The following is a 25,811-nucleotide window of genomic DNA, read 5'->3' on the forward strand; positions in this document are numbered from 1 at the left end:
ATTGGGTCTACAACTTTGCTTCCGCCGTTTTGCAATAGACGGCAGTAGCGCCGAGTGGGGTTCGGGTGGTTGGTCATAGGTGTAATACAATAGGGCTAGGCATCTGTAAACATAATGTCATAAAAATATTAGTCCATTTGTGATGGAATCATAAGGTTATTCTCGATGAAGTACAACAACTAACGTACCAATTTCTCGCCATTTGCGGGAAGTTTTAATTTTCTGCTTTAACATGAAGAAATCTGCGGCTATGGCTGTTAAAATGCTGGGTATACCTATGGTGAGGGAACTATTAGTGGAAGAACGCGCAGAGAATGTTTTCAACGCCTTCAATGGCTCTGAGCACTATGGGAGTTAACATCTATGGTCATCAGTCCCATAGAACTTAGAACTACTTAAACCTAACTAACCTAAGGACATCACACAACACCCAGTCATCACGAGGCAGAGAAAATCCCTGACCCCGCCGGGAATCGAACCCGGGATTTCAACGCCTTAAGAACGGTGATTTTGATGTCGAAGACCGGCATGGCGGTGGAAGACAGAACGTTTTCGTAGCTACTGAAACAGACGAAAACAATCACAGGATATCATTATCGAAAGCCATTGATGCGTTCGAGCCCAGCACTGAAACACAGACGGCCACAATACAGCGATAGACACGTAAAGGTAATTTTGCAGTAGGTCAGTACTCGACCCCATGTCGCTAAACCCGTCAAAATATACACGGAAATGATGAAATGAGAAGTCCTATCCCTCCCGCCGTATTCTCCATACGTTGCTCTCTCTGACTACCACCCTTTTCGATCAGTGGCATACAGCCTGGCTGACAAGCACTTCCGATCATATGAACAAGTGCAAAATTGAATCGATTTATGGATCCCTACAAAAGACTCCCAGTTCTTCCGAAACGGGATTCGTATGCTATCCGGAAGATGGGAGAATGTAGTGGCTAGCGATGGGCAATACCATGAATCATAATTTTTTTGTAGGTTTTTCACAATAAAGCCCCGAACTTCGAGAAAAACCGGCGGAAGCCAAGTTGTAGACCTAGTAAAATTAAGCACTTCAGAGGCGCGTGTAAGAATTCCTTAGCGTTCAGTTCGGTAAGCATGAGAATGTGACAGAGGTGCTCCATAAGGTAGCATAGGTATCCTTGTAAGGAAGAAGACACTGTTGTCGCGAAATGGCGTAAAGGATGTTAAGAGATTCCGGTAGACTGTAGAACGATTCTGTAGTATATACATTCATCTTGCGCAAGGACGAAATAAGAGAGATTTTGTTTCGTACAGAGGTATACAAGCAATCACTTTTCCCAATGAACAGCAGTGGTTAAAAGCGTCCCCCGCCATACTGTGAAATGTGGCTTCAGTATATTTATTTAGGGCGTAGACAGTTTCATAAATTCAGCCGAGTAGCTCAGTGGTTAGTGCTAGTTATTCAACAACCGACGAGGTTCTAATTTCAGTATGTGCCTGCACTGACGGTGGAAGTTTCTTCTATATCAAGTAGCGATTTGTTACTCACTGTAACTCTTTAACTAAAAAATTGGCAAAATATAGCAGCTTACATTGTCTAGATAGACTGGTTGTGGACGTAGCTACAGACTTTTCAAAAGGTACGCAGAGTCATGGAAAAAGGAATGAACCTTAGTAACCGGAATAAGAGGAGTTACCAAACCGTGAAAGTGCGTCAAGAGTATAAGGCTATTCTACAGAGATAATGAAGGGCCGTGATTGATTAAGGGTAGTTTGTCTCGCACCTACAGACTGAGAGGCAAGCGCTTGGCGGTGGGTTCATTTCATGGGAGTAACAATGCACTCCAAAAGGGAGAAAAACAGGCCTCCGGGTAACGCGCAGTGGAACCGAGAGGGCTGTGCAACCAGCCGGAAAGCGTAGGCCTCGATACGCATCCGCGGGTCCCATCGGTGTCCCCCCACCCTTAGTGGCTGCCGCTGTCATTCTGTAATGCTGCAGATACACATCGTTTACAGATCACTGTAATGAAATATATGTTTTTTTTTTTTTACTGTATTGTGTGTATTCTTTCGAAACATGGGTGCGGAGAATAGTAGTCCAATCAACCGCATCTTTCACCTTACAAAAAGCAGGATGAAAATATAGAGGAAGCTGGTACCTTGGAGCCTCAAATTCTCAAGTAGCTCCCCATCTGACAGCACGGGGCTGAGTGCACGCCATTCCAGTACTCCCACCAAGGAAAGATTCCTGTCGGTACTGGGAATGAAACCCGGGTCCTCTGCACTGCAGCCATCTACGATAACCAGTTTGGTGCTGATGCGGCCTTTATGAGGAACAGGGTGAACCAGAAACCACCAACAGAATTTCGGAGGTTGTTCAGAGATTTTTCCTCAGTTATTTGCTACGAGGAACACGTGGTCTCCGGTAGATCGTTACAGAATAATAATGCAATTATGATTATTCGCTCTCTTGCCCCAGTTACCCTTCTTTCAGGGAAAATATCTTCACAACAGTGAAATACAATGTAATATCCGATTACCAAAACACAGAAAACTGAGTAATGCGACAAGACTCAGACGAAACATGTACACTTTTATAACAGTTTGTTCAGTCAGCTCCAATAGTGTACATTAGCGTACGTAATAAATGCGGAACTTTTCACTTAGAGGTATTGTTCGAAATGTCGATCACCATGAACTCATCAGTATATACAGCGGCGCACCATTGACTGCCTTACACACGTCAAGAATCCGAGAAGTTTGGTGTACTACTTCTGAGGCTGCGGCAATCCTAGCAGCCAGGTCAATGCGAGTAATGACCGGGTTCTCGTAAACTAGTCTCTTCACATGCCCCCAGAATAAGAAATCGGTGCCGGCCGGTGTGGCCGAGCGGTTCTACGCGGGTCAGTCTGGAACCGCGCTACCGCTACGGTCGCAGGTTCGAATCCTGCCTCGGGCATGGATGTGTGTGATGCCCTTAAGTTAGTTAGGTTTAAGTAGTTCTAAGTTCTAGGGGACTGGTGACCACAGATGTTAAGTCCCATAGTGCTCAGAGCCATTTGAACCATAAGAAATCCGTTGGTGTCATGGCTGGCGACCAAGCTGGCCACGAAAAGGCAACAACACGACGAATCCATTGTTACCCAAAGTGTGATTCCTAACACTGAGTGCAAAGTGTGCTGAGGCTCCGTAATAAGTTATCTGTACCTCTTTGTGCTAGTGTTAACGTATAACTAATAATGCCAAAAAACAAGCCCGTGACGGAACCGAGCAGTATTGAATGCATGTGTGAGGGGGAAGAGTTAAGTGTGCAATACTGTCAGAAAATGGATCTGTCGTGAGTGAATGGAACAAATTTATGAATGGTCTTGCGGTGATATGAATTAAAAAATCTTCTCGGGCTTCCAGCTGTGTTACCTAGTTAAAATCCCATGAGCTTTCCACCGAGCTCTTCTCGGCCATTGTCAAAGGTAAACGACTGCCCTGTCGCCATGGTATAGCCACACTACTAGCAAAGACGTCACAAGGAAGAGAACACCAGTTACGTCACAAATAACAGTGCAGCTATATAACAGGGCGGCCACAGCAACACGGCAGTCATTTACCACTTGACAATGGCCGAGGAGATCTCAGTCGAAAGCTTCTGCGATGCGACTGGAAGCCCACGAAGATTTTCTTCATTTGAACAAATTTGTTTTTAAACAAGGCACACGGCATATACATTCTTCATTTCCTTTATTGTACACATGCTTTCATCGCAACACGGCTACAAAGATAAACGTGGGTGTTGTTATGGTCTTAAATCTAAAGACTGGTTTGATACAGCTCTCCATGCAATGCTATCCTGTGCAAGCCTTTTCATCTCCAAGTAACTACTGCAATCTACATCCCTATGAATCTGCCTACTCTATTAATCTCTTGGTCTCCCTCTACGATTTTTATCCCCCCCCCCCCCCCGCCACACTTCCTTCCAGTACTAAACTGGTGACCCCTTGATGCCTCAGAATGTGTCCTACCAACCGATTCCTTCTTTCAGTCAGGTTGTACCACAAATTTCTCTTCTCCCCAATTCTATTCAGTACCTCTCATTAGCTATGTGGTCTACCCATTTAACCATCAGCATTCTTCTGTAGTACCACATTTCAAAAGCCTCTATTCTCTCCTTGTGAAAACTGTTTGTCGTCCATGTTTCACTTCCATACATGGCTACACTCCACACAAATATTACCGGAAAAGACTTCCTGACACTTAAATATATACTCGATGTTAACAAATTTCTCTTCCATACAAACGTTTTTCTTGACATTGCCAGTGTACATTTTATATCTTCCCTACTTCGACCATAATCAACTGATTTAATTCGACTACATTCCATTATCCTCCTCTTCCTTTTGTTGATCTTCATCTTATATCCGCCTTTCAAGACACTGTCCGTCCCGTTCAGCTGCTCTTCCAGGTCCTTTGCTGTCTCTGAAAGAATTACAATGTCATTGGCAAATCTCAAAGTTTTTATTTCTTCTCCCTGGACTTTAATTCCTACCCCAAAGTTTTCTTTTGTTTCCCTTACTGCTAGGTCAACAAGCAGACTGAATAACATCGGAGACAGGCTACAAACCTGTCTCACTCCCTTGTCAACCACTGCTTCCCCTTCGTGCCCCTCGCCTCTTATAACTACCATCTGGTTTCTGTGCAAATTGCAAATAGCCTTTCGCTCCCTGTATTTTGCCCCTGCCACCTTTAGAGTTTGAAAGAGAGTATTCCAGTCAACATTGTCAAAAGCTTCTTCTAAGTCTACAAATGCTATGAACATACGTTTGCCTTTCCGTAACCTATCTTCTATGAGAAGTCGTACGGTCAGTATTGCCTCGCATGTTCCTACGTTTCTCCGGATTCCAAATTGATGTTCCACGAGGTCCACCAGTTAATGTGGATCATAAATCAAAAGAAACACCGCTTGCCACGGCACTCCACGAGTCTCTTATACCAAAATAATGAGATAATATTCCTTTTTGTCGGTGGACGTCTTAAGAAATAATATCTGATTTATTGTGTCGAATAATTAGTCTTTGAGGCATTATCCCGTACATGGAACGTATTGAATCAGTAAAGTGGAAACTAATTTGATCATTTCGCAGTTGGCAGTTCACGCAGTCTGCTGACCATGGATGTCAGATTGGTACTAGCACAAATATTCGGTCTTTTTCTACTAAGATAGATCAAGGTGGCCGCACTATATAATTTTTAGACCATTTATAGAACTTTGAAACTACTTCGACGGACACTGTCGCTCATCTCGAGCGATTGCGCCTGCATATCCAGCATAAATTTTAAAGACATTTCCACTTCAAAATGCTTCAGAAATCAAGTATGAGGAAATCTCACCTTACTATTATACTCAGTCATGGTGTTCAAGAACTTACTAGTCCAGAAACTCATATCAGTAAATTTACGTTTGTTATTTTGATTTGTTTCAAAAATGGTTCAAATGGCTCTGAGCACTATGGGACTCAACTGCTGAGGTCATTAGTCCCCTAGAACTTAGAACTAGTTAAACCTAACTAACCTAAGGACATCACAAACATCCATGCCCGAGGCAGGATTCGAACCTGCGACCGTAGCGGTCTTGCGGTTCCAGACTGCAGCGCCTTTAACCGCACGGCCACTTCGGCCGGCTTTGATTTGTTTGAACACCGATTATGTTAGGTTTACTCTCGCATCCGGTGAGTTATCAAGCAGCCTTCACTGGTCGAAACTCTAGCCATCTCCACACACTGAAACTCGGAGAAATCAACCTTTGAAAAAGGGCAAAACCCTCCAAAGAGGAGTGTCTTTAGCCACCGTCGGGATTTAGCAATCTACCGGTCAGTGACCGCGGGAACGACGCGGAGTGCCAACTTGAAATGAGGCAAATACAGCATTTCTACAATGAATTCAACCCTTAGTGCAGAACGTGGCACGCCAGCCGGGGTGGCTGAGCGGTTCTAGGCGCTACAGTCTGGAACCGCGCGACCGCTACGGTCGCAGGTTCGAATCCTGCCTCGGGCATGGGTGTTACGTTAGTTTGAGAAGTTAAGTCCCATAGTGCTCAGAGCCATTTGAACCATTTTTTGAACCAGAACGTGGCACGTGCAACGCAAGTCGAAATAGCCCACGGATCTCATTGGCCAGTCCCGACCGCTACTGAATCCAGGTCCCTCCACCCCAGATGTGTGTCCAGAGCATTTAACTCCCAGACCCAGAGTGACACCAGGGCTTCCTGGATTAGCCTGTTAGGGAGTAGGCGTGAATACTTAACCCCTACAATCTGAAAACATCAAGAAGTGGGATGAAGTTCCCATCGCCCCCCTCCCCCCCCAAAAAAAGAGTCCCTAATGGCAGTTCGTCCATGTGTATATAACTGGATCACCAGACAGGCAAAACTGTTTGTCTGGCATAGAGGTAAATGAGAGCTTTGGAGTATGTGACGGGGGCAAAGAACGTGAGTGGTTGAGCCTTCGTCAGCTTAGTTCAGATCTCATGGTCCAGAGCCTTTTATTCTTGTTTGAAGAGACATCCGAAGGGGTATCGATAATGCGTGACTGTGACGGTTCTGGCTGTGTGAGGTGAAACACCTCCGATCTCCCCTTTCAGCCCATATCAGGTCTTCCGAAGGCCACAGTGCCGCATTTGGAACGTAACCAGCAGTGCTCAAGGTTCCAAATAGGAACCAGCACCAGAAGCCCAGAGGAATCGTTAGCGCTAGGATTTCACCCGGAACAAGTCCCGCCCACTCACCACCGGTTTTCCCGGTCTTTGTTCGGCGCCTCGGCGTTGTTTCAGTTGACCCACGTGGTTTACCGCGTTCAGCTGCACTTGAAGTGAATGTTAAATTAATATCTTGCCAGGTCTTAAATTTTGCCAGTTAGTTAAAAGACACGTAACAAAACACGTCCACAATTGCCCTCAGTTGTGTCAGGTACTTCCACAGCAAACATAAGAGAAAACAATTTAGCACTGAATTCTTTAAATACGAGAACTCAGTATTCAGATGAATAGCCTATGAAGAAACATACTTCTATGGGAGGAAAAGCAGCCAAAGCTAAAACAGGATAAACCTACCCTCAAAGAGTAATTTGCTTGGAGAAAGTGGAGCCACAGTATACTTGACACTTAAGGTTCAGAACTCGGACAGTATATGTGAAACAAGCACCAATGTTCACTCTACTTCCAGAGGGCATCAAAATTACTTTGTTCTTGCTAGATCGATCCAAGCTGGTTTTGCGAGCTATTCACTGAATAGTTTTGCTGAAAAGTTTCAGGGGTGAAAGAAGAACTAGCACAGCATGAAGGACGTTTTACAGCCGTGAAACACCGCAGCTTTAATTGCCTCCATAACTGCTCTGTGACAAACATACACATCACATTATTATTTTTAAAAAATGGTTTGAATGTCAATTACGAAATTAATAAATCTTTTGGTTAAAAACAGACAGGACAAATAATAACGACACATTATTTTCCTGAGTCGTTTGCAACAGCATATAGGACAGTAATCACACAGAAACAGACACAATTCTTTGTAACCTCGTTTATAATGCGCAGGGTTGGCACTGGAAGAATTTACAAGTTGAAATTCGCCCATTACCCATGCAAATACTAACGAAATATGTCATACAAGCAAATATCTTCCTGCTTTCATTAGGCATTTCTACTTTATGACATTCTTATATTCTTCAAATTTCGTGAGCTACTATGAGCGCCTACATAAACAAAACAGCCTTCACTTATTTCTATACAGGGTGTTACAAAAAGATACGGCCAAACTTTCAGGAAACACTCCTCATACACAAATAAAGAAAAGATGTTATGTGGAATGTGTCCGGAAACGCTTAATTTCCATGTTAGAGCTCATTTTAGTTTCGTCAGTATGTACTGTACTTCCTCGATTCACCGCCAGTTGGCCCAATTGAAGGAAGGTAATGTTGCAATTGTGCAATCACGTCATCAACACAGATTTTCTGTGAACATTTGGGCAGGCATTGTTGGTGATGTCTTGATTGGGCCCCATGTTCTTCCACCTACGCTCAATGGAGCACATTATCATGATTTCATACGGGATACTTTACCTGTGCTGCTAGAACATGTCCCTTTACAAGTACGACACAACATGTGGTTCATGCACGATGGAACTCCTGCACATTTCAGTCGAAGTGTTCGTGCGCTTCTCAACAACAGATTCGGTGACCAATGGATTGGTAGAGACGGACCAATTCCATGGCCTCCACGCTTTCCTGACCTCAACCCTCTTGACTTTCATTTATGGGGGCATTTGAAAGCTCTTGTCTACGCAACCCCGGTACCAAATGTAGAGACTCTTCGTGCTCGTATTGTGGACGGCTGTGATACAATACGCCATTCTCCAGGGCTGCATCAGCGCATCAGGGATTCCATGCGACGGAGGGTGGATGCACGTATCCTCGCTAACGGAGGACATTTTGAACATTTCCTGTAACAAAGTGTTTGAAGTCACGCTGGTACGTTCTGTTGCTGTGTGTTTCCATCCCATGATTAATGTGATTTGAAGAGAAGTAATAAAATGAGCTCTAACATGGAAAGTAAGCGTTTCCGGACACGTGTCCACATAACATATTTTCTTTCTTTGTGTGTGAGGAATGTTTCCTGAAAGTTTGGCCGTACCTTTTTGTGACACCCTGTATAACGCTGATTTTAGACAACAGAGTTATTCGACTGCATCCGTGGCTTTACTACCGACTGGACAGATTCAAGACCACTGTTTTCGCATTGTATGTTTGCTCTGCTGTTTCCCTCAAATAAACGTATTATAATATGTGAATTAGTTAATGAAAATTTGTCCTTATTGCCCTTAAATAACATCACGTTATTTTTTTGTTTTCTATTGCTGGCGATGCTTTCAATTCTCCTTAAATATTTTTATTTCTTTAATAATGCAGACTCATATTACATTACTACCCAGAAAAACGTAAGTTTCTTATCGTTACTGAATTTTATCACAGTCTAACATGTGTTGGACTGTGGCGATAACTGATGTAGCTTCCAGTTTGGGGAACTGGCGGCTGTTTAGGGGAGGGCGTTATACTATGGATAGGCGCGGAGGGGTGTGAATGGGCGGGACTTGTTCCGGGTGAAATCCTAGCGCTAAGGGCACGTGAAGCCCAGTGACTGTGAGCTGGCTGCCTGGAAGAGTGTGTTGAGCGGGTGGTGTGGTGGTGTGTCGGCAGGGGCCACGATGCGCCGCCAGGTGTGGTGGGCGGCGCTGCTGTGGCTGGCGGTGTCGGCGCGCGGCGAGCAGCGCTTCGCCATGGAGCCCCAAGACCAGACCGCCGTCGAGGGCACGCGCGTCACGCTGCCCTGCCGCGTCATCAACAAGACGGGCATGCTGCAGTGGACCAAGGACGACTTCGGCCTCGGCACCGACCGCAACCTGTCCGGCTTCGACCGATACTCCATGATCGGCAGCGACGAGGAGGGTGAGTACCACACAGCAGTTTCAGACCTACTGCGCCGCCGTAGTTCTCTCGTGTGTACACGTACACCGACGAAGAGTGTGTACATCATTTGCAGTTCAGAATCGTTGTACCGTTGCTGTTCTCCTGTATGTACAAATACCCAATCTGCAGCATTATTCTCGCCCGAGGGTAAATAACCAACGACTGCAGTATCAGCGTTTGTGAGTAACACTTCCTACATCGTCAAACTTAAGGAAGATAGTATAGTAATTAATACACGAAATACGCAGCGAATTAGGTAAAAATTTGAGGCAATAGTAACGGAGAACTTTAAAAACGGAAATAGTCTTCTGAAGACGGAGATCGGGAAAAAATGCAGTGGGAAAAATGGAAGTATTCTGCAACCTAACAATCGAATTTAGATAGGATGGCCCAAAACGAGGAAGCAGACAGCATAAAATTTTGGTAAAATATAAAATATACTAAACTCAAAAATTGGTCGTCTCTGTGAAGTCGTTTCATAGTCGAAGGCTGTGTCGAAGGCTGTTTTTGTGTGTGAGGTTGGTGACGGAGGGCTACCCTTCTGGTAGCTTCCGCTGCACGGGGAGCTAGGTAATCTGGAAAGAGAAAGGACCACTCTTCGGTGAACATTTGGTGAGTACGGATCGTAGCTCTTAAGAGGGATTTCAGTTGATAGGAAGCAGGTTGAATTAGGACTTCCGTCATGTTTAACTGTTGAAATACTTAAGAACTTCAGCTTAACTGAAACGTGTGAAGCGAGTTATTTTTCTAAATGCGCTATATTTATATTGCTTTAAATAGGCGATTTTTGGCTGTTTGAGTTTAAAATGTGGAAGTTACTTTGTTCATTTTGAACAACGATGAAGTAGAATTTCAAACGGTAAATCTGATTAGGAAAAGCTGGTTAGGATCACTTCAACCGACATGAGTATAATACTGTGTCGAAGCGAGTATGATTTTTAATCTTATATTTTGTGGAAGTTGCTTTTGTCTTTGTGTGTCGAATTTTTGCCACGTGTTTGGTAATCAATGACCCTTCTGGTCCACCACGGCACCGCAATAGGCTTTATTTTAACAGTTTGCTTATTTAATGAGCTATAATTTCTGCAAGAATATCTGTTCTTTCGTGCGCTTTCTACAAAGCAGCACAACAGTTTGATTCGAAATGAACCACGTGCTCTAGTTCGGCCGTTTGCAAGCAGCAGACGCAGTTAGTATGTTGAATAATTATCGCACAACCTCGTGCATTGGTTAAACCTCTGTGCGAATAGTGCATGCGTAGAATCGTAATGCGAATCTCACTGAGATATTTTTATGATATGAATGCAAAGGAGGTGATAGTATCATTGTCTCCCACCCCCGTTTTCTGTGTTTCTTCTTGCTCTAGTTAAATTGTGCTCTGTTACATTCTCACGTAATTCTTACTTAAATATTTCTAGTCAGGTAACAGTCATGTGTAGTTAGGATGCGTAACCAAATACTTAGATACAATAAATGATCTACGTGAAAGATAAATTCTGTGGTGTTGATCTTACACAATTACTCCGATTTCCAATCCTGAATTAATAAAGTTGCTTCATGCACGACATGGAGTCCTATTTATATGGCTACTTAAAGAAATTTGCATACTTGTAATTAAATTGTTAAAGTAATTAAACTAATAATTTTCCAGCAACGATTTTTTTTCTAAATGGTTAGGAAGGGCTTGGGCTGGTGGCGACCCTGAATTCCTGAATTTTTATCATTATTTGTGTGAGAGAAGCAGCTAGAAATGCGAGATAACGTATATGGCTCGATGAGAAACGTCGTAAAGATAATAATACGTTACAAGTTTCTCAGATTATCTGTTCCACGCACAATATTAACATGATGAATATAGTGTTAAAGGAATGTACGAGGGCGTGCTGAGAAATAATGCCTCCGATTTCTTATATGAAAACTCTTAAAGCAAAACAAACGTTAATATTCTACATCTTTATTCTTTAAATCTACATATTTATTTCTCTACGTAGTTACCCTGACGACGAACACGTTTAAACCAATGAGAGCCAGAACCTCGCCTCTGCTTGCACTACTTCATCTCTAACAAACCAATCCTCGAAGGTGTTCATTAAGTTTTGGAGAAAGAGATAAAAATCGGATGGTACCAAGTGGGGACGGTATGGAGGATGAACCCAAGGCGTCGGATTGCTGCAGACGTCACAGTACTCGTGTGTGGTCTGCCATTGTCGTGTTGAAGCAGAGGGTGCTCCATGTGTGGACAAACTCTCCGAATTAGAAAAGCCATTGCGGCACACTGGTTCTCACGCATCGACATACACTACTGGCCATTAAAATTGCTACACCAAGAAGAAATGCAGGTGATAAACGGGTATTCATTGGACAAATATATTATACTAGAACTGACATGTGATTACATTTTCACGCAATTTGGGTGCATACATCCGGAGAAATCAGTACCCAGGACAACCACCTCTGGCCGTAATATTGCCCTTAATACGCCTGGGAATTGCGTCGAACAGAGCTTGGATGGCGTGTACAGGTACAGCTGCCCATGAAGCTTCAACACGATACCACAGTTCATCAAGAGTAGTGACTGGCGTATTGTGACGGACCAGTTGGTCGGCCACCATTGACCAGAGTTTTCAGTTGGTGTGAGATCTAGAGAATGTGCTGGCCAGGGCAGCAGTGGAACATTTTCTGTATCCAGAAAGGCCCGTACAGGACCTTCAACATGCGGTCGTGGTTCAAATGGCTCTGAGCACTATGGGACTTAACATGTATGGTCATCAGTCCCCTAGAACTTAGAACTACTTAAACCTAACTAACCTAAGGACATCACACAACACCCAGTCATCACGAGGCAGAGAAAATCCCTGACCCCGCCGGGAATCGAACCCGGGAACCCGGGCGTGGGAAGCGAGAACGCTACCGCACGACCACGACCTGCGGACATGCGGTCGTGCATTATCCTGATGAAATGTAGGGTTTCGCAGGGATCGAATGAAGGGTAGAGCCACGGGTCGCAACACATCTGAAATGTAACGTCCACTGTTCAAAGTGCCGTCACTGCGAACAAGAGGTGGCACCCCCTACCATCACGCCCGGTGATACGCCAGTATGGCGATGACGAATACACGCTTCCAATGTGCGTTCACCGCGATGTCGCCAAACACGGATGCGACAATCATGATGCTGTAAACAGAACCTGTATTCATCCGAAAAAATGACGTTTTCCCATTCGTGCACCCAGGTTCGTCGTTGAGTACACCATCGCAGGCGCTCCTGTCTGTGATGCAGCGTCAAGGGCAACCGCAACCATGGTCTCCGAGCTGATAGTCCATGCTGCTGCAAACGTCATTGAACTGTTCGTGCAGGTGGTTGTTGTCTTGCAAATGTCCCCATCTGTTGACTCAGGGATTCAGACGCGGCAGTACGATCCGTTACAGCCATGAGGATAAGATGCCTGTCATCTCGACTGCTAGTGATACGAGGCCGTCGGGATCCAACACGGCGTTCCGTATTACCCTCCTGAACCCACCGATTCCATATTCTGCTAACAGTCATTGGATCTCGACCAACGAGAGCAGCAATGTCGCGATACGATAAACCGCAATCGCGATAGGTTACAATCCGACCTTTATCAAGGTCGGAAACGTGATGGTGCGCTTTTCTCCTCCTTACAAGAGGCATCACAACAACGTTTCACCAGGCAACGCCGGTCAACTGCTGTTTGTGTACGAGAAATCGGTTGGAAACTTCCCTCACGTCAGCACGTTGTAGATGTCGCCACCGGCGCCAAACTTGTGTGAATGCTCTGAGAAGCTTATCATTTGCATATCACAGCATCTTCTTCTTGTCGGTTAAATTTCGCGTCTGTAGCACGTCATCTTCGTGGTGTAGCAATTTTAATGGCCAATAGTGTAGTTACGCACCACCATGCTACACGCTACAATTTGGAGCCCTCTAGCGGCACAAGGCTACAAATCAGTAGAGATGAGGAATAAAGGCGTTGAATGTTAATGACGATTGTTTTATTTAAAAATGTTTAAGAATTTTTGCATAAAATATTCGGCGGTATTACTTTTCAGCACGCCCTCCTAGATTAGGGATTAACAAGCTATCAATGTCGAACTAACTAGAGACGGCGCACGAGTGGGTACTCTACAACAACTGGCCAAAAATTGTTAGAGCTACTATAAATGTTCGTGCTACTACCAACAAGTGTGCAGAATATTTTACATTAAACACATAGTGGTGTTTAATGACCTTTTGAATTTCGACAGGGGTAACGGCTGTCCTTTCAAAGAGAATAAATATTGTGACACGTTTCGGTCTATTTCAGTTTAAATTTCGTCTTTCATAACACTGAAATTATAGGTTACTCTGTAAATTGCGGGAAGCTAATAGATTTTTACTTTTTTCCTTATTTTTTAATTTCATATTCACCGACTGGGATTAGAATAATCACAACAGTTCTCCTGCTTTTCTTATGGTTTTCTGAATTTGCAGGTCTCCATTTGCTTTTCATGTTGCCATTCGGTATTTTCGTCCATGTTATTCCTGTATTTATCGTTACTATACTAGCGACCCACGGCGGCATCTCACGAGTACCACTACTTACTTCAGCCGGACGATTTTGCTGCCGTAGTGATAGTTTTGTTGAGGCGCCACTGTATAGAGTTACGAGTAGAATACAGAAAATAACGTTAGCTATCTGCCTGTTACTCCCAATTTTAATATAACTCAAACGATGTAAACAGCGTACATCAGTAAAGTCCTCAGGAGATACGATTTAATCGACAGTAGCCATCACAGTTCACCCCATTTGCACGCCGGCCGAAGTGGCCGTGCGGTTAAAGGCGCTGCAGTCTGGAACCGCAAGACCGCTACGGTCGCAGGTTCGAATCCTGCCTCGGGCATGGATGTTTGTGATGTCCTTAGGTTAGTTAGGTTTAACTAGTTCTAAGTTCTAGGGGACTAATGACCTCGGCAGTTGAGTCCCATAGTGCTCAGAGCCATTTGAACCCATTTGCACGAAATATTTATAAAGTAAATCAATAAACTTTCCTCGTGATTCAGTTTCTCTGTTAGTGAAAACCATACAAAAATCCCTTCGTCAGAGTAGCCTTCACATACAGGAAGAAAAACGAGGCGGGGACTTTAATTTATAATATATAGTCATTATTATTTATTCTGCCTCGCTATACTTGTAAATTGAGTGTCTTAGTTCTATAAGAGTCTCCGTTGTTTCTGATTCTTTGAGCTTGTTTCTTTCCAGATGTTTTGTTTTTATGTAATCGAAGCTATTTTTACCCATTATTTTTGGCTCGATTTTAATGCGTTAACTGTCGTATTTGGCATCCAAGAGCCTTGGAAGTATAAAAAGAAGCCCCCACTTTACAACTTTAAAATTGCGAGGGAGAAACAGCTGCCCTCCGTTGATGGCCACCTTACGCTTTGGGTGCCCCCGAAATCCACCGGATAGCCGTCGCGTAATTATCCAGTTTGCTAACATGTCGCATCTCGTCGGCACTTTTTCCTCCAACGACCGCGGATGAGCGCGTAATAAGAGTGTCAACTCGTTCCTTGGCGGGCGAGGAGATTCTGAGATTTAGCTCGGATATCCCCGTAAGGCCGCCGGGAACGATCTATTACCGCATTTTTACTGTCGCGCCCGTCGCCGCCGCGCGGCGCAGTAGGGCATCTCGAAGCTGCGAAGTACGCATTTCTCCGCACGAGCGAATGGAGCCCACGTATGCTGCGGCAGAGTGGAGCTGAAACGAGGGGGTTCGGGGGAAGGGGTAAAGGGTGGTTTGGAGAAGGCGGGAGGCGAGAGATTCACGCTTTGGCACCCGTCTGGGGTGGGCCTCCCGTCTTCTAACAGCGGAGCCTATGCATATTCATGGAGGGTCGTGTGCGAACCGTAATGAGCGCACACAGGGCCTGTGATCCCGCCAGCTGCGTGCGCCGTCAAGTGGCGAGCACTCGCTCCAAGAAACTGTGCCCTCCGCCCGCTTCTTAATCCCACGGGCGCCTCCTTCCGTCCGAAGAGGGCGGGCGCAGCGGGGAGCTCTAGACTGTGTTCCGCCACCTTCCGTTCCACATTATCCGGATTAGATCGCGTTTCGGCCACTGTGATCGAACCTCCTCCACCTTGTCTTCTTTTCCTCGTCGAAAATGTTTCTGGACGATGTTCTCATTGACCTACCGCGCAAAGATGTGCCTAGCGATTACATTTTACTGGATAATTTCATCCAATGAGCGAGCAAAATAAAGCTGGCCCGGAAAAAATTCATGCACTTTAACATTGGTAACACATCTTACATTATACGCGCCAGGACACGATTAAGTATGTTCAGTTGTCTGTCTTCAGATGCATGAAACGCACACTAGAAAAAGAGAGACGCCTGTTGTGACCGTAGAAAATTTTAATTTTTATTCTTGCTATTGTGACGATAATAAGAGTCCAGGCTCCATAGGCAAACAGCCAGCCGACATTAAGAAATAGTCCACCAGGACGTAGGGACAAGATAAGCGGCGGAGATGTTAAAAAATATATCGGCTCAACCACTTGTTTATAGTGTAAAACACTAAGATTGACCCGCGTTTGGCTACGTGGTGTGTGGTATCAACGAAGACGCACTGGCGGTTTACGACGATAGAGGAAAGAGCCATGTGGTTAGATGTTGAACACCATAGGCGACACCATTTTAGAGTTTTTTATATTTCCATGACTATGTGGAGATGCGCCTTGGAAGACACGGCTGCAACAAGGGAACTAGCCACGATGTTTTAATTTTATTATCAATTTTATTGTACCTGGTGCATGTTCCATTTTAGCGAGTTTTAACAGGTTCTTTTACTTTTTATTATTCTGATGATGGAAGCTTGACTTCCGAAACGCGTCAATCTTAGTGTTTTACACTATAAACAAGTGGTTGAGCCGATATATTTTTTAACATTGACATTCACAACCACGACCTCCCATCCAGTATGGATAAAATCAAAGCGGCGGAGGCTGCCAAGTATGGTTTGTTGATCAAATAACTTAGTGTTTGACTTGCCAGAGGAAGTAGCATGAATCAAACTTGTGCAATGGAAGTCGCAAACACCAGGGGGATAATACAGCAAGAGAGAGTGTCAGTCACGTGCGGAAAAGACTCGTGTGGAACCAAATTAAGTTGTGTGCAGCTAGAAACGAAAGTGTCGTGTGGAACCAGAGGCATTCTTGTGCATTCTGATCACTTAGAAATGAAAGGGTCGTGTGAAAAAATTAAGTCGTGTGCACCCAAGTACATGAGAAACGAAATAAAAAGCCAGCCAGCGGAATAGCTAGGAGCAGAGATTCAGATTCAGATTCAGAGCCAGTGCCGGCAGTTTGGAGATTCCGCAGCGAGACGCCAGCGGGGCCGAGTAGGCCTATAGCAGCTGATACAGCTGATAAAGACTTCATCTACGAGAAGATGGTGACAGACTGTGGTGGACACTCAGGAACTGCAGGTCAAGTAGGATTTTTTAGAGTTTCATTGGAACAGTGTTGAATAGAGGCTGTCAGTCTTTGTCTCAATTACTTAGAGAGATTTCAGTGCTAACCAAGAACAAGTGATTGCTTTGTACTTGTTCCTTACATGTACCGGCAATTAGCTTTTAAGTAATAAGTCGGAATAAATAGACTGAATGTTACTAAGGGGTTTATGGTCCAACATCTCACAGAAGTATATGTGAGAATAAACTTGATAGAAACTAACCAATCTTTTCTGCCTATTGCAATTCTGTAACCTATTTTCAGGAAACTTATTTGCTTCAAACCCAGGAGATTCTCTCCCTCTCATCTCCGATATAAAGGTTGATAGCAATTTATAACTAACCCATTGTCGTTAACGTCCCGATTGTGCTACAGTTCGCACTTACTTCATTCTGGTATAGTGAGGCTGTGCCGGGACGCGACACGCCTCATGAATGACTTATATGAATGGGAAGGAAATCGGTAAATATAATCTACATATACAGACAAACGAATGATAGCAGTTTCAGAAAAACTGATGATTCGTGCAAGAGAAAGCATTTCACAAATTAAGCGTGTAAATAACGCGTTGGGCCACCTCAGTTCCTTATACAAGCAGTTATTCGGCTTGGCAATGGTTCACAGAGTTGTTAGACTCCTCCTGAGGGATATAGAGCCAAATTTTGTCCAATTGGCGCGTTAGATCGTCAAAGTCCCGAGCAGGTTGGCGATCCCTGCTCATAATGCTCCAAACATTCTCAGTTGGGGAGAGATCTGGCGACCTTTCTGGCCAAAGTAGGGTTTGGTAAGCACGAAGAAAAGCAGTAGAAACTCAAACCGTTCGCGGGCGGGTATTATCTTGCTGAAATGTACACTACTGGCCATTAACATTGCTACACCACGAAGATGACGTGCTACAGACGCGAAATTTAACCGACAGGAAGAAGATGCTGTGATATGAAAATGATTAGCTTTTCAGAGCATTCACACAAGGTTGGCGCCGGTGGCGACACCTAAAACGTGCTGATATGAGGAAAGTTTCCAACCGATTTCTCACACACAAACAGCAGTTCACCGGCGTTGCCTGGTGAAACGTTGTTGTGATGCCTCGTGTAAGGAGGAGAAATGCGTAACATCAAGTTTCCGACTTTGATAAAGGTCGGATTGTCGCCTATCGCGATTGCGGTTTATCGTATCGCGACATTGCTGTTCGCCGTGGTCGATATCCAATGACTGTTAGGAGAATATGGCATCGGCGGGTTCAGGAGGGTAATACGTAACGCCGTACTGGATCCCAACGGCCTCGTATCACTAGCAGTCGAGATGACAGGCATCTTATCCGGCATGGCTGTAACGGATCGTGCAGCCACGTCTCGATCCCTGAGTCCACAGATGGGGACGTTTGCAAGGCAACAACCATCTCCACGAACAGTTCGACGACGTTTGCAGCAGCATGGACTATCAGCTCGGAGATCATGGCTGCGGTTACCGCTGACGCTGCATCAGAGACAGGAGCGCCCGCGATGGTGTACTCAACGACGAACCTGGGCGCACGAATGGGAAAACGTCATTCTTTCGGATGAATCCAGGTTCTGTTTACAGCATCATGATCGTCGCATCCGTGTTTGGCGACATCGCGGTGAACCCACATTGGAAGCGTGTGTTCGTCATCGCCATACTGGCGTATCACCGGGCGTGATGGTAGGGGGTGCCACCTCTTGTTCGTATTGACGCCACTTTGAACAGTGGACGTTACATTTCAGATGTGTTACGACCAGTGGCTCTACCCTCATTCGATCCCTGCGAAACCCTACATTTCATCAGGATAATGCACGACCGCATGTTGCTGGTCCTGTACGGGCCTTTCTGGACATAGAAAATGTTCGACTGCTGCCCTGGCCAGCACATTCTCCAGAGCTCTCATCAACTGAAAACGTCTGGTGTATGGTGTCCGAGCAACTGGCTCGTCACAATACGCCAGTCACTACTCTTGATGAACTGTGGTATGGTGTTGAAGCTGCATGGGCAGCTAGCTGTACCTGTACACGCCATCCAAGCTTTGTTTGACTCAATGCCCAGGCGTATCAATGCCGTTATTACGGCTAGATGTGGTTGTTGTGGGTATTGATTTCTCAGGATGTATGCACCCAAATTGCGTGAAAATGTAATCACAAAATGGTTCAAATGGCTCTGAGCACTATGGGACTCAACTGCTGAGGTCATTAGTCCCCTAGAACTTAGAACTAGTTAAACCTAACTAACCTAAGGACATCACAAACATCCATGCCCGAGGCAGGATTCGAACCTGCGACCGTAGCAGTCGCGCGGTTCCAGACTGAAGCGCCTAGAACCGCTCGGCCACCGCGGCCGGCTATTAATGTTCACAAAACCAGTTCTTGATTAAGGCAGCTGTCTGAACAGAGGCCATGTCGTCTTGGAACCCAGTATCAACATTGGGGAACTGTCGTGGAATGCAAACGATCACCCAAAATGGTCACTTAACACTTGGCAGTAATACGATCCTGCATAGTAACCATGGGGCTCACGGATTACCACGATCTGGCTGCCCAATCATCATCGAACCCCTGCCGTATTGGGACGTAAACTCGGCCAAAAGTTGCAAACAGTGTGAAACAAGACTCATCGAACCAAATGACTTTCTTCTATTGCATCATAGTCCAGGTTTTGTGTCTTCGACACCACGTTTCCTGTTACGGGCATCCTCACCACTGCAATTCCCTGCGTATGGAGCTCCTGTTGTTTTAATGCTGACAGAGTTCGTGAGTACGACATTCTGTTCTGTAGTGACTTTTGCAGCTGTCACTCTGATTTTTCGTCAGAATCCTTTTCTGTGAACTTCCTCTACGATCAATCAGCACATACTTTTGTCCTCGTTATGACATAGTAGATGAAGTTTTTCCGCTGTCCCTGTATAGATCTCCGAAACGGTGCCGCTTGAAACAGCAAATAGTTCGGTTACTTTGGTTACGGAACCACCGATCACAGGAGTGCCAACAATTTGCACACATTTGAATTTACTCATCTCGGACACAAAGTACTCACAACTACACAGAAGACTGTCCTGACGACGATTGACACTTGCAACGTATTGTGGACACTTGCACAGGTGCCGTTCGTAGTCAAATACAAGAACGTAACCTGCAGACTTGGCTAGCACCTACATTTTATGTTGAAGCACGCATTTCTTGTGGTGTTTCCATCGGCGAGGGAAAAACTGGTATTGTGTACGTCAGTTTATCACTTATCTCGCACTCACCTTGCTATGTATTCATCCGCCAGCTTTTGCATTGACTTTACTTTCTACACTAGTGGCCATTAAAATTGCTACAACACTAAGATGACGTGCTACAGATGCGAAATTTAATCGACAGGAAGAAGATGCTGTGATTCGCAAATGATTAGCTTTTCAGAGCATTCACAAAAGGTTGGCGCCGGTAGCGACACCTAAAACGTACTGATATGAGGAAAGTCTCCAACCGATTTCTCACACACAAACAGCAGTTCACCGGCGTTGCCTGGTGAAACGTTGTTGTGATGCCTCGTGTAAGGAGGAGAAATGCGTACCATCAAGTTTCCGACTTTGATAAAGGTCGGATTGTCGCCTATCGCGATTGCGCTTTATCGTATCGCGACATTGCTGTTCGCCGTGGTCGATATCCAATGACTGTTAGGAGAATATGGCATCGTTGGGTTCAGGAGGGTAATACTGAACGCCGTACTGGATCCCAACGGCCTCGTATCACTAGCAGTCGAGATGACAGGCATCTTATCCGGCATGGCTGTAACGGATCGTGCAGCCACGTCTCGATCCCTGAGTCCACAGATGGGGACGTTTGCAAGACAACAACCATCTGCACGAACAGTTCGACGACGTTTGCAGCAGCATGGACTATCAGCTCGGAGATCATGGCTGCGGTTACCCTTGACGCTGTCTGACAGACAGGAGCGCCTGCGATGGGGTACTGAACGACGATGCTGGGTGCACGAATGGCAAAACGTCATTTTTCGGATGAATCCCGGTTCTGTTTACAACATCATGATGGTCGCATCCGTGTTTGGCGACATAGCGATGAACGCACATTGGAAGCGTGTATTTGTCATCGCCATACTGGCGTATCTGCCCGCATCTCGTGGTCGTGCGGTAGCGTTCTCGCTTCCCGCGCCCGGGTTCCCGGGTTCGATTCCCGGCGGGGTCAGGGATTTTCTCTGCCTCGTGATGGCTGGTTGTTGTGTGCTGTCCTTAGGTTAGTTAGGTTTAAGTAGTTCTAAGTTCTGGGGGACTGATGACCATAGCTGTTAAGTCCCATAGTGCTCAGAGCCATACTGGCGTATCACCCGGCGTGATGGTATGGGGTGCCATCGGTTACACGTCTCGGTCACCTCTTGTTCGCATTGACGGCACTTTGAACAGTGGACAATACATTTTAGATGTGTTACGACCCGTGGCTCTACCCTTCATTCGATTCCTACGAAACCATACATTTCAGCAGAATAATGCACGACCGCACGTTGCAGGTCCTGTACGGGCCTTTCTGCATACAGAAAATGTTCGACTGTTGCCCTGGCCAGCACATTCTCCATATCTCTCACCAATTGAAAACGTCTGTTCAGTGGTCGCCGAGCAACTGACTCGTCACAATACGCCAGTCACTAATCTTGATGAACTGTAGTATCGTGTTGAAGCTTGCATGGGCAGCTTTACCTGTACACGCCATCCAAGCTCTGTTTGAGTCAATGCCCAGGCGTATCATGGCAGTTATTACGGCCAGAGATGGTTGTTCTGGGTACTGATTTCTCAGGATCTATGCACCCAAATTGCGTGAAAACGTAATCACATGTCAGTTCTAGTATAATATATTTGTCCAATGAATACACGTTTATCATCTGCATTTCTTCTTGGTGTAGCAATTTTAATGGTCAATAGTGTATTAGTGCACCGCTGACTGCATTTACGTGGTTTAATGCCCGCGCCCTTAACCAGTGTTTGATGGTAATATCTATCGATTACAGTCCAAGCAACGCGCACAGTGCTTGCACGGAGGTGGCGCCGAAAGCCAGCGACGGTGTGAGCAGGACCCGTGTAGCCGCGCCGTCAGACGCGTGGGCGGCGCGGGCAGGCGCTGTTTTTAGACGTGCCTCTGGGTCCCGGCCCGCTGTGCCCGCGTTCCTGGCTGAGTCAGCCGGCGCCCCGCAGGGTCGGGGACCGCGGGCGGCTGCTCCAGAGCTGAGCCGGAAATACGCCGCGCGCCTAGCGCAGTCGGCGTGACCGGGGGCGCTAGTGTCTGGGGAAGCCGTGTCCTGCATTCAGATGCCACAGCCGAGAACAGCGCCCGCCTTAACCGTTGACGATCACCTTGTGCCGGTGGTGCTAGTCTAACGCCGTCGGCTGTTCTCCTTAATCCAATCACTTCTCGGTAATCAGAAGTGAAGCCGTTTCTGTTCGGCTCCTCTGCCAGCACCCGTCCAAGTTCTCCGTCCTCGGATGAAAAAACATCACGAATATTTCATATGAGACCTCTGTAGACTGAGTAAAAAATACGAAATTATTAATAATGAATATCGATTCTCTGTTGAAACAGCAGTCATTGTCTCAGTGTCTACATCTACATCTACGTGATTACTCTGCTATTCACAGTTAAGTGCCTGACAGAGGGTTCAATGAACCACCTTCAAGCTGTCTCTGCCCGCATCTCGTGGTCGTGCGGTAGCGTTCTCGCTTCCCACGCCCGGGTTCCCGGGTTCGATTCCCGGCGGGGTCAGGGATTTTCTCTGCCTCGTGATGGCTGGGTGTTCTGTCCTTAGGTTAGTTAGGTTTAAGTAGTTCTAAGTTCTAGGGGACTTATGACCACAGCAGTTGAGTCCCATAGTGCTCAGAGCCATTTGAACCAAGCTGTCTCTCTACCGTTCCACTCTCGAACGGCGCGCGGGATAAACGAGCACTTAAATTTTTCTGTGCGACCCCTGATTTCTCTTATTTTGAAACGTCCCCTTTCAAAAAATTATGAATGACAGTGCTGGATAACCTCTTAAGTTATTTCATTTTCAAACAGCTGAGCAAAACTCAAAGAACTCAAACAGTTTTCTCTTTTTACTTACGCTGATCATCACTAAACTGACACACAATATTTTTAGCGCAACGCAATCTGACTTTCAATAATACCCACAAAAGAATGGCCCTGACTAACTATAACCTATACCTTTCATGAATCACTTACCTCACAAAAATCTTCGTTACTCGAACTACTGCAATACAGCGAGAGCCAGAACTGCCAGCTAAATAAAAGATTCTAACTACTGAAGGCACTAACTACTGATATGCATAGTTAGCAAATGAAACATTTTGATAGACAACAAACAATGTATTTACCTTAATAATGTTCAAAAGTCATCATATACAGGGTGAGTCACCTAATGTTACCGCTGGATATATTTCGTAAACCACATCAAATACTGACGAACCGATTCCACGGACCGAACGTGAGGAGAGGGGCTAGTGTAATTGGTTAATACAAACCATAAAAAAATGCACGGAAGTATGTTTTCTAACACAAACCTACGTTTTTTTAAATGGAACCCTGTTAGTTTTGTTAGCGCATCTGAACATATAAACAAATTCGTAATCAGTGCCGTTTGTTGCATTGTAAAATGTTAATTACATCCGGAAATATTATAACCTAAAGTTGACGCTTGAGTACCATTCCTCCGCTGTTCGATCGTGTGTATCTGAGAGCACCGAATTACATAGAGATCCAAAGGGAACGGTGATGGACCTTAGGTACAGAAGAGACTGGAACAGCACATTACGGTCATATGCTAACATCTTTTTATTGGTCTTTTTCACTGACGCACATGTACATTACCATGAGGGCCGAGGTACACGTACACACGTGGTTTCCGTTTTCAATTACGGAGTGGAATAGAGTGTGTCCCGACATGTCAGGCCAATAGATATTCAATGTGGTGGCCATCATTTGCTGCACACAATTGCAATCTCTGGCGTAATGAATGTCGTACACGCCGCAGTACGTCTGGTGTAATGTCGCCGCAGGCTGCCACAATACGTTGTTTCATATCCTCTGGGGTTGTAGGCACATCACGGTACACATTCTCCTTTAACGTACCCCACAGAAAGAAGTCCAGAGGTGTAAGATCAGGAGAACGGGCTGGCCAATTTATGCGTCCTCCACGTCCTATGAAACGCCCGTCGAACATCCTGTCAAGGGTCAGCCTAGTGTTAATTGCGGAATGTGCAGGTGCACCATCATGCTGATACCACATACGTCGACGCGTTTCCAGTGGGACATTTTCGAGCAACGTTGGCAGATCATTTTGTAGAAACGCGATGTATGTTGCAGCTGTTTGGGCCCCTGCAATGAAGTGAGGGCCAATGAGGTGGTCGCCAATGATTCCGCACCATACATTTACAGTCCACGGTCGCCATCGCTCTACCTGTCTGAGCCAGCGAGGATTGTCCACGGACCAGTAATGCATTACACCAGATGCACTGCGGCGTGTACGACATTCATTACGCCAGAGATTGCAATTGTGTGCAGCAAATGATGGCCATCACATTGAACATCTATTGGCCTGACATGTCGGGACACACTCTATTCCACTCCGTAGGTGACCCACCCTGTATATATCTATCAGTTCATGACATCCATCTTTACAAAACTCCGTTTTCTGGCGGACACACGTCCAGATCGTCCGCTTGTAGTAACCTTTCAAAACTCTGGCATCTCTCACTCCACATGCACCATTGCTGGCGGCTCGCCTCCAACTGCGCAACGCTACGCGCTGTTCTCATCCAACTGCCCAACACTACAATAGCAAATTCCAACAATGCCAACCAGCCACAGACTGCACACAGCACAGTCACTGATTTTTATACAGACCGCTACGTGGCGTTGCCAACATAAAAACCAAAACAGCCTACTTACAATTTTATCGTGATGATCATTTCTCCCTATGTAGGTGGGTGGCAACAGAATGTTTTCGCAATCGGTGGAGAAAACTGGTGATTGAAATTTCATGAGAAGATCCCATCGAAACGAAAAACGCCTTTGTTTTAATGATTTCCACTCCAATTCACATATCATGTCTGTGGCACTATCTCCCCTATTTCGCGATAATACAAAACGAGCTGGCCTTCTTTGTACTTTTTCGATGTCATCTGTCAGTCCCATCTGATACGGATCCCACGCCGCACAGCAATACTACAGAATAGGGCGGACAAATGTAGTGTAAGCAGTCTCTTTAGTAGATCTGTTGCATCTTCTGAGTGTTCTGTCAATGAATCGCAGTCTTTCGTTTGCTCTACCCACAACATTATCTATGTGATCGTTCAAATTTAGGTTATTTGTAATTGTAATCCCTAAGTATTTATTTGATTTTACAGCCTTCAGATTTGTGTGACTTATCGTGTAATCGAAATTTAGCGGATTTCTTTTAGTACTCATGTGAATAACTTCTTACTGTTCTTTATTCAGGATCAGTTGCCACTTTTCGCACCACACAGAAATCTTATCTAATTCATTTTGCATTTCGTTTTGTTCATCTGATGACTTCACAAGACTGTAAATGACAGCATCATCTGCAAATAATCTAAGAGGACTACTTAGATTGTCTCCTATGTCGTTAATATAGATCAGGAACAATACAGGGTCTATAAACTTCCTAGGGGAACGCCGGATATTACTTCTGTTTTACTCGAGGACTTTCCGTCTATTACTACGAATTGTAACCTTTCTGACAGGAAATAACGAATCCAGTCGCACAACTGAGGCGATTTTACATACGCACACAGTGTGGTTTGAA

The 25,811-nt window shown here is 45.3% G+C and overlaps 1 protein-coding gene across 4 annotated transcripts in view; it reads left to right on the plus strand.

Moving 5' to 3' along the window:
* LOC126259233 (irregular chiasm C-roughest protein) overlaps positions 1 to 25,811 on the plus strand; it is a 1,966,280-nt gene that overhangs the window by 1,752,942 nt on the left and 187,527 nt on the right. For all 4 annotated transcript variants that reach the window (XM_049955850.1, XM_049955849.1, XM_049955851.1 and 1 more), the window contains one exon: positions 9,218 to 9,466. In XM_049955850.1, the coding sequence (XP_049811807.1) occupies positions 9,226 to 9,466 (241 nt within the window). In that variant the 5' untranslated portion in view covers positions 9,218 to 9,225. The remainder of the gene's footprint in view (positions 1 to 9,217; positions 9,467 to 25,811) is intronic.

This window comes from Schistocerca nitens, chromosome 5 (assembly GCF_023898315.1).
Source record: "Schistocerca nitens isolate TAMUIC-IGC-003100 chromosome 5, iqSchNite1.1, whole genome shotgun sequence".
Lineage (NCBI taxonomy): Eukaryota > Metazoa > Arthropoda > Insecta > Orthoptera > Acrididae > Schistocerca > Schistocerca nitens.